Here is an 8867-nt window from a genome sequence, read left to right on the forward strand (position 1 = left end):
TGTAAGTTTTGACTAGAAATACTTAAGCTACAAGGAAACAGATATTGCACTAACAGAACAAACAATGCCTAATAATTTATGATCAATTTAACAAAGAAAACCATTACATCCAGAAAATAAAACAGAAAAATTAAAGAAAGACATAATTGAACATCAACCCGGGGCGATGATACCTATCCCACATCACTGAGGGCCACCGATCACCGAACACAATCACTAACTTGCGCCTTGAGCAGATTTCTTTTAAAGATGGATGAGCTGCAGCAGAAGATGTCGAGGTTTCCAGTTATTAGGTTCCCGTGCCTTTGAAGTCTCACTGGACTGTTCCTACCGTAATTTGAGGAGGCTGCTGCTACCCTGGTGAATAGGTCAGTGGAGCGAGTACCAGTGGGAACCCTGAAGTTGACCTTCTGGAGTAGTTCTGGGCAATCAAGTTCAGAGGTGACCAGACGCTGGAGGAATGGTACGTCGTGGGTGAAGCGTGAAGCGTCGGGATTCCAGTGAAGGCAGCTTCAGGAGGGATTGAAGATCATAACAGGAGCCTCAAGGAACCTGTATCCCAGGCTAATAATAATTGCTTTGTCTATAATGGTAAAACATATATTACACCATTCTGAGACTTTTCAATCACACTGGCACTGGATTTAAGCTTGCTTCCATATACTCAATGCTTCCATGCAAGAAGCAAACAAGAAAATTTGAAAAAAACTTCCAGTCTTCCTACTCTTGGCGGGAAATACAAGGATTGGATGATTTTTCGTAATGGTTGGCCCCCTGGTGAGTAGAAAAAGAACATGAACCAACCAAAGGTGAACTGAAAAAGAGAAATAAATTCAATTTTGGTACTATTTTTTCTGGTTCGGAAATCGAAATCGGTAGTCAGTCAAACAGTCAGCCCGGCACTCCACTCAATCAAACTCAAAACAAAACTCAAGTGAAGTAAATAATATAATTTTTAGTGCTTTATCTTTACAGATTGTTATTTGTGAAAGAAAATATTAATTTATTTCAGGCAATTGTAGGAAAAAGTGTTTGGTGGTACCAAATCATCCGAAATTTTATATAGACCCAAGCAACTAGCCTAGTTTTAAACTAATTAAAAAGGTAAGTTAAGTAGGCCTAACTTAATTCCATTTGAAATTCTAACCTTAGCCTACCTAACTGAATAAATTTTAGGCCGCCTAGTGTTGTAGCCCAGTAATTTCCTGAGTAAATAAAGTAAAAGACGCGCCAAATCAACTGTAATTTAAAGATGGTCCTACAAAATCTAGATTTAAGTCCGTTTTAATAGTAAGTTTATTCTCTTACAGAGGTATTACAGAGAATAAACTACTATGTTGCCTTGAAGTAAACTTAGGGTCTAGGCCTATATTTATTTATATATCTGACCTTAGGCCTAGGATAGCCTATGCCTATCTTATCTTTAATTTGGCCTTATGGTACAGTTCGGCCAAAGTTTCTGTGCACGCGAGGTCAGATCTGTTTGGGTCTAGGCGAGGGGGTTGGCGGGGGTACTTTTGTGAAAACATTTGTGGCTCGCTACTCACTCACCCCTACCCCCAGCACCGTCAATAGCCGGTACCCGTATGTTTTACTTCAGCTAGTAACTTAGCGACTCGTCCATGCGCACAGAAGTTTTGGCCGAACTGTAAGACAGTACTTGAGTTAGTATAATTTAATTGAAGCCTAGGTCACTTTAGGCCTACCTAAGTTGAATATTGTGTAGTGTACCGGTAATGATGTTCTTTCGTCCCTACAGTACGGTAGGCCTAATTTAATTTGGTGGTTGCCTGTTGGGTCCCTATGCATGTGCCTACCATGTCTATTTGGTAATTCGGTCCTGGGAAATGGAAAAGGTTCAAATATTTATTATATAACTTAGGATCTGGGTGTTATGTTACATTGATTAGGCCTATAATAGAAAAAAATACCAAGACTTATTTAAGGTGATAACTTATGAGTGAAGAAACCACTGTGGCTCGGCCACTAACTTAGCTGATGCAGATATATTTTTCTAGGCTAAACTTATTGATTTGTTTTGTTTCATTGTGGGAGTCTGAGAGATAGGCCTACACATTCCAAATAGGGTACCTAGGCGTGTATAGTTGAATAAAAGCCGCATTAAGGTACCTTTCTTAATGCTGCTCCTCCTTTGCTCATCTTTCCGCTGTTACTAAGATGCTCACTGAGATACCGGAACCGATACAACCCCTTCTAATAGGCCTACTTTCCCATTCAAGTCCAAGGCACCAGCTGCTCTAGCGTTATAATCTCATTTCCTTAGTCTAGACCAACAAGCTCAGCCTCTTGTAGAGAACCCAATTTGGCCTGAATGTCTGATGAAAAATCTTTTGCTGAACATTTCTCTGGGCAAGTAAGCATGTCATCATCTAAGTCAAGGTCTTCTAGTAAAACTCTTAGCCCCAATTTACTACTCAATAATAATTCAGGGAAAACAACTTTGGATTGTCAGTTAATGTACTAAGAATAGATATTGTAAAACCCTCCTTATGGCTGTGTATATCGTCACCTATTAAAATTGATATTTGCTACCCACCTATTTCTGCTGGAATCTTGTTAGGCCTAGATTAATTTGTCAGTTCAAGGTTAAGCCTAGCCTATATGCTTTATTGATGATGTAGCCTATTGATAAAAGTGTAAATATTTTAAAAATCTAAATATAAGTAGGGTATTAAATGTTAAATGTGTTGTTTTCACAGGTCACAAATAATGGCCTCTAAAGCAAAGAAGCCCAGAAAGGCCAACGGCTACAAAATGCCTCCTCCAATACCTGCAGGTTTCTCTGTTAAGAATAGCAGGGAGAAAAACAAATCCTGGAAACTGGGTACTTCAATAGGAAAGGGAGGATTTGGAGAGATATATTGTTGCTGTAAGTAAGCGTACTACTGTACCGGTATACAGTTTTAATAATCTGCAAAACCCTTATCACTTGTATTGAATGGTGAATAAAGCTTTTGAATCTTTTGAATCTTTATCCTATACTGTAGGCCTACTAACAGTAAAAGGTTAAGGAGAAGGTAAACCACAGTTTTTTTTATTGTTTTTTTTAGTTTTGATAATTTAATTTAAGTTACTGTGGTTTTTCAACATAATCTACGGTTTTAAGAAATAATAGCCTCGTTAAAATAACTTAATAGTTGGTAGGTCTAATGTTAAATTTCTGACTAAAATATATGTCCTTACTCTTTATTTAAAGTATTTTAATTGCGGTGTAGCTAAAGTTTTTGTCAACTTCAGCTACAATAAAAATCACTTAGGGCCTACAGCATGTAACTAAAATCTATAAAATATGACCTTATGTGATAAGCTATGATTATTTCACTCAAAGCTTCTCCGTGTCTTTATAGCTGCTGTGGAAGAAGGATCAACCTCAAAATCCAAAGTCAACCAAACATACGTCATGAAAATAGTAAGTGTAAAATTTTAATTACCTACCTGTTATATTTGTTTTCAATTTTCATACAAGCTTAACTTGACCTTACTTAAGATAGCCTTGTTGCTGGATCTAGTCTAGCAGACTCATTTTTAGAATTTTCAGTATTTAGGCCTACTAATTTAATAGGTACTGGATCATTAATAATCTTAACTTTGTTTTCAAGGAACCTCAAGAAAACGGACCTCTTTTTGTGGAAATGCACTTCTACATGAAAGCTGCCAAAAAAGAAGACAGTAAGTTTTATCTCATTAGCCTACCATTAGTAAAGAATTCATTTCAAGTACAAACTGTTTATTCATTCATTCATTTATTCATTGGATTAGAATATGCCTTTTAGTCAACGTTCTTCTTGATTCTCTATCACACTTTCTACTATCAGTTTATTGCTTGGACTACAGGTTCATTGTTGTCTATGTTTATCCAATCTAAAACTTCCATCTCTTTGCACCTGACGTCTCTATTTGCTCCTGATGATTGTGGATCTACCTAATGCGCTAAATGGCACTTACACACAACAAATTTCAGTCGGACGCCGGATTATTTGGAAGTGCTAAACCATGGGATGCTGGATTAGCGAGCATTTACTGTACGTCCAATGATTTCTTTAAACCATTTTAAAACTATTTGTCAACCCTCTGGCCAAGAGCAGCTCCAGGGGGGTCGCTATACCCCTCCCCCTTAAGGTACCAGGGCTACTACTTAGCTGTAGGCTATTGGCAGCAATCTTTCAAAAATTAAAATTACTGGTCCTCATAAAATTTATGATAAGGATTGGAACGGAAGTCTATATATTCATAGAAAAGGTCGATCAAACCAATCAATTTACAAAATTATGTTATCACCTTTTTTGGTAATCCTTCAAAATGCATTAAGCAACTATTATGCAATACAGAAACGAGTAATAGTGATAACAATAACAGAGTAGAAATAGATAACAGTGATAATGTTGTATCTTCTTCTGCTGTTGAAGACTGTTCTATAAATTTAGACGACAAAACACACTTACCAACTGGGGACTGCACTGACCACTGACCACCTACAGTCTAGACTCAACATCCGATGGGATCGCATCTGACTAAATCAGCTGAAGGTTAAATGTAAAATGTGTTTTTTGCCGTGTTTGTGTCTTCAATTATTTTACTTTTTCGTGTTATTAAAATTGACTTAGATTGAGTTTGATTCATATAGAAACCTGTGGCTAGGTGGGCTAGGCGTGTTATCTCACAGTTTACACTACTGGTGTTTGTCTCTTATTTTTGATGTTATTTGTGAGGATTGTTTTTAACCAACATTATATTCAACCGTTTTGTTTTTCCGTTTTTCTCAATGTTTTGGTCAGAAAAAGACTCTACTGTAGTAAAGATTTTAATTCAATAACTTTGTAAAATTCACTCCCAATACAGGCTTTAATCTGTGTAAGGCTTAAGTTAGGTGAACTAAAATTTGCCATTGGTATTTGTGATTGCAGTCGAAGGCTGGATGAAATCCAAAGGTCTTAAGAGACTAGGCATGCCGTGCTATGTGGACTCTGGGACGTTTGAGTACAACAAGGAACGCTTCCGTTACATCGTCATGGACAGATATGGACAAGACTTATGGTCTATATTCCTGGAAAACAAGAAGCTCTTCCCTTGCTCAACAGTTTTACAGATAGGATTACAAGTTGTGAGTGTTTTTGAAGGTTTCTGTCAATTATAAAGAGGAATAGTTATGTGGTCACTATCTAATAAAACAGAGTATATACTGGCCAGTAATTTTACTAAGAATGAAAAACAGAAGTCACAGAAAAGTGACTGGTTTAAGATTACATTAAGGTGGAATAAATGAGTTTAAAACACAGTTAAATTGATACTTTGTTGTTACAGGGGGGGAGGGGGGCTTCTTTAGAGGGGCCTCCTAGATTTTGCCTTTCAATGGAAGGAATAAATTTTAATCCTAATATGAATGTTAAACATGAGGGGTGAGTGATGCCTTGTGTGGCTTCAAAGGAGAATCTGATGTTTCAGTTACCGTGGGTGACAAAAGTCATGTTACCTACATAACTCACATGGCACATTCCATACTCTCATAACAAAACACGAGACGTATTGACAGACGAAGACGATTAACATAAATTCGGGAACTAGTTCCACACACGACACGGTACAGGATGAGCCCGATTTTAAGCCCATGCCGCGTCGTGTGCATTTCGTCTTGGTCTGTCAATATGTCTCGTGTTTTATTCATTTAAATGTTAGTGTTTTTGTGTGTTTGTAAAACTCGATGATCTCACAAGAGTGATATGACAACAAGAGCCTGGTGATGAGGTTATAACCTTGAAACCGGTTGCTCAATACAACAAATTTAGGATCACTGACGGAAACATGTAATTTTATACCATTTTAACAACGGGATATCTAGTTGATATTTATTATACAACCATTAATGATTATTAGTTCAGTGCTGACAAGACTATCGCTTGTGCAGATAGACGTGTTGGAGTACATGCATGACAAAGGCTACGCCCACTGTGATGTGAAGGGAGCCAACCTACTACTCGACACCCAGGACCAGGTGTATCTGGTAGACTTTGGTCTGGCGTCTCGTCTCTCTACGGACTTCAAACCTGACCCCAAGCGAGCCCACGACGGCACCATAGAGTACACTAGTAGAGATGCCCACACTGGAGGTGAATACTCAGTTAATAGTCAAACGTGGTAAAGGTAAAATTACCATTTAAGATACAGGCTACGCTAATGGTGATGCCATTTATGACAATGCCCTTTGTTGACTTTTTTCTGGTAGATTGTTAATTTTTCACGGATTGTCTTAGTGCTGTTGGATTACTATATGGCTCACGACCTGGAATTTTCATTATAGGCTAATTTAAATTAGTTCCAAAGATTACTGTTGATTGATATTATAGTTTTCTCATTTGCAAATTCTGTGTACTCTTGTAGATTTGCCAATCACTTAAAAATCTCATATTTTGATATAAATGAAACATACTGCCAAAGTTCAAATTAAGTTTCTTTCATCTTTAAATTGATTTCTGTGATTCTAGTGAGGACCCGCAGAGGAGACTTGGAGGTGCTTGGATACAATTTGCTTCACTGGACAACCTCCGCTTTACCTTGGGAAAACATCACAGACCCCAAAGTTGTTGAAGAGAAAAAAAAGTCCATATTGAGTTCTGGAGCTTCATCAGTGAAGAAATCTCTACCTTCGACGCCTCCAGGTGAGGTTATGATCAATAAAGTTGAGTCGTCTACTAGATGTAAGCCCAAAGTATTTGGTAACACGGTTTGCAGCTAATCTATTGCTTTAATGGTACTTGATTGTTATGGTCGCCATTTAATTGAAAAGTATTACTTATTAAACATTGCGCAACGGAATAATTCCTAATAGTAATAATGAGACCTTTAACCAAACCTTGTCTCGAATTATGATGAGAAAATAGAATCTCGTCTCAAACTTAAAATCCAGTCTCGTCCATCCCTACGTAGCAGTGTAGAAAAAACTTTACACCCAAATAAATGGCAGTGGCTTCTTTGTCAATTTGGCTGTAATGATTCTCACGTTTGTTCAGGGATGTAGATGCAAAGGCAATTGGCCTTTCTGTTCCATATTTTAACCGGTGTGAAAAAATTACATCTCCCAGGTCAGTTGGTGATGCATCCATTGACTACAGTCTAATAACAATGAAGGATTGTTGTTAATTAGTGTTTTAAAATATCCATTTTAACAGATTGTAAACTTCTTTGACATTCAGTTATCCATTCAAATGTCTTGCCCTTCTGTGAAAGTGCAATGGATATAGTTTCTTGACCTGGTTAGGTATACATTTATTATAGTAGTGTAACCTATGAAAGGATGTATTAGGTTGACATCCCAAGGTTGCTTTGCTTCAAGAATTTTTTACCTTTTCAGATCCCTTTTTATCTCTCAATTTTCTTAAATTGTATGACTAATAGTTTAGCAATAGTTTTCTTAAAGAATGTACACTTTTCAAAATTCCATCTAAGGACATGTTTAAGATTATCAATGATTAGTTTGGTATTTTGATTATTGGATTGGATGTTTATGTCGTCATAGAAGCATTTATTGTAGTACTCTGTCACTGATTGTGCTACTTATAACTTATTACCCCAATCATTCTGTTTACTCTGTAAAAACCTTTTTATACTAAGGAAATTAAACAAAAGTTAAATGGGCATGGAATCATTCAACCACCTCCAAAAACAATCTAAAGACCCGACAATCTAAAACAACCAGAAGGTGTTACAGGAAGATATTGGGTTGTGAATATACACTTGTCACTGAATTAATAATGTTGTTATTAAATTTCAGTTATTGTCAACTTCTTGGACTACGTAAGCAAACTGAAGCCAGAACAAATCCCTGATTACAATCACTGTCGAAAGCTATTCAAGGACGAGTTGAAAAAACTGGGAGCTTCAGTCAGCGGCAAGTTTGTCTTCAGTACAGCGGAAAAGAAAACTCCAAAGAAAGCAGCGGCAAAGCCCACAAAAGTGACTACAAGAAGAGGACGGAAAGAGAATGTAGAAGTCAACGCCAATTCTGCATCACAAGACGAGGAAGAAGACGAAGAATTGGTGGAAGGTACGCCAGAAGAACCGAAGAAACGCTCGAGAGCAGTCAAGGCTAAAACCGCACCAAAGGCGAGTTGGAAGGATTCTGCCACAGCCAAGGCTAGTAATGTTGTTAAAGCAGGGGAGTATGTCAGTATTAATCCCAAGCCTACGCGAAAGAGGAGGAATGAATAAATTTCTACATTGTATCAATGTGGATTTTGTTTCCGGTATGAACACATTTTATGTATCTTTCTTCTTTCTATGTTCTCAGTTACTATTTATAAATAATATATTAATATTTTTTACTCTATTATTGAACTTGTATGTTAATATGTTTGCCAAATTGCGTAAAAATTAAAAAAATGTTTTGATGTTTTTATTGAAAATTTGTACTTACATTGAGTGATTATTATTGTTAGTTCACGCTGTTTTACTGCTTTTTACCATTGTTTAATGTTAATATTAATTTATTTATTTCAACGTTGAACTTAGTCACAGGTGCATTCACACCTGGTATGATAATGTGATTGTATTTTATCTGACTTTCAATTGTGTTTGGTTTAGTTTAACTGTTGTATTCGATTTGTAAATTTGTGAACAGTTAGTGTTTTTCAAACATTGTGTTGATTATTTTCTTAGGCAAGGTAGACTAGCGATCCAGTGCCTTAAAACTTTTTATTCATACTGTATCTTATAATTTACCATATTGGTAAAGAAACGTTGATTGTTTCGCATTTACTTGATGTACTTGTTTCAGATAAGTCCTTTGTCATTTTGAACTGTGTTCATAATTTGCCATTTTCATTGTATGAATTCAACACATTCCAGTTGACTCC

At 36.7% G+C, this 8867-nt stretch overlaps 1 protein-coding gene across 1 annotated transcript; it reads left to right on the forward strand.

The window, feature by feature from the left end:
• Nucleotides 1-931: 931 nt before the first annotated feature.
• On the forward strand, nucleotides 932-8867 carry LOC128999910 (nucleosomal histone kinase 1-like). Its single transcript, XM_054426685.1, has 8 exons — nucleotides 932-1104; nucleotides 2721-2890; nucleotides 3369-3430; nucleotides 3621-3690; nucleotides 4926-5122; nucleotides 5924-6125; nucleotides 6501-6674; nucleotides 7787-8867. Exons 2-8 carry the CDS (start codon nucleotides 2731-2733, stop codon nucleotides 8221-8223), a joined length of 1302 nt encoding a protein of 433 aa, XP_054282660.1. The 5' UTR covers nucleotides 932-1104; nucleotides 2721-2730; the 3' UTR covers nucleotides 8224-8867.

This window comes from Macrosteles quadrilineatus, unplaced genomic scaffold (genome assembly GCF_028750875.1).
Source record: "Macrosteles quadrilineatus isolate MER2022 unplaced genomic scaffold, UCM_ALF_1.0 Scaffold_8__2_contigs__length_117827958, whole genome shotgun sequence".
In the NCBI taxonomy this organism is placed as follows: domain Eukaryota; kingdom Metazoa; phylum Arthropoda; class Insecta; order Hemiptera; family Cicadellidae; genus Macrosteles; species Macrosteles quadrilineatus.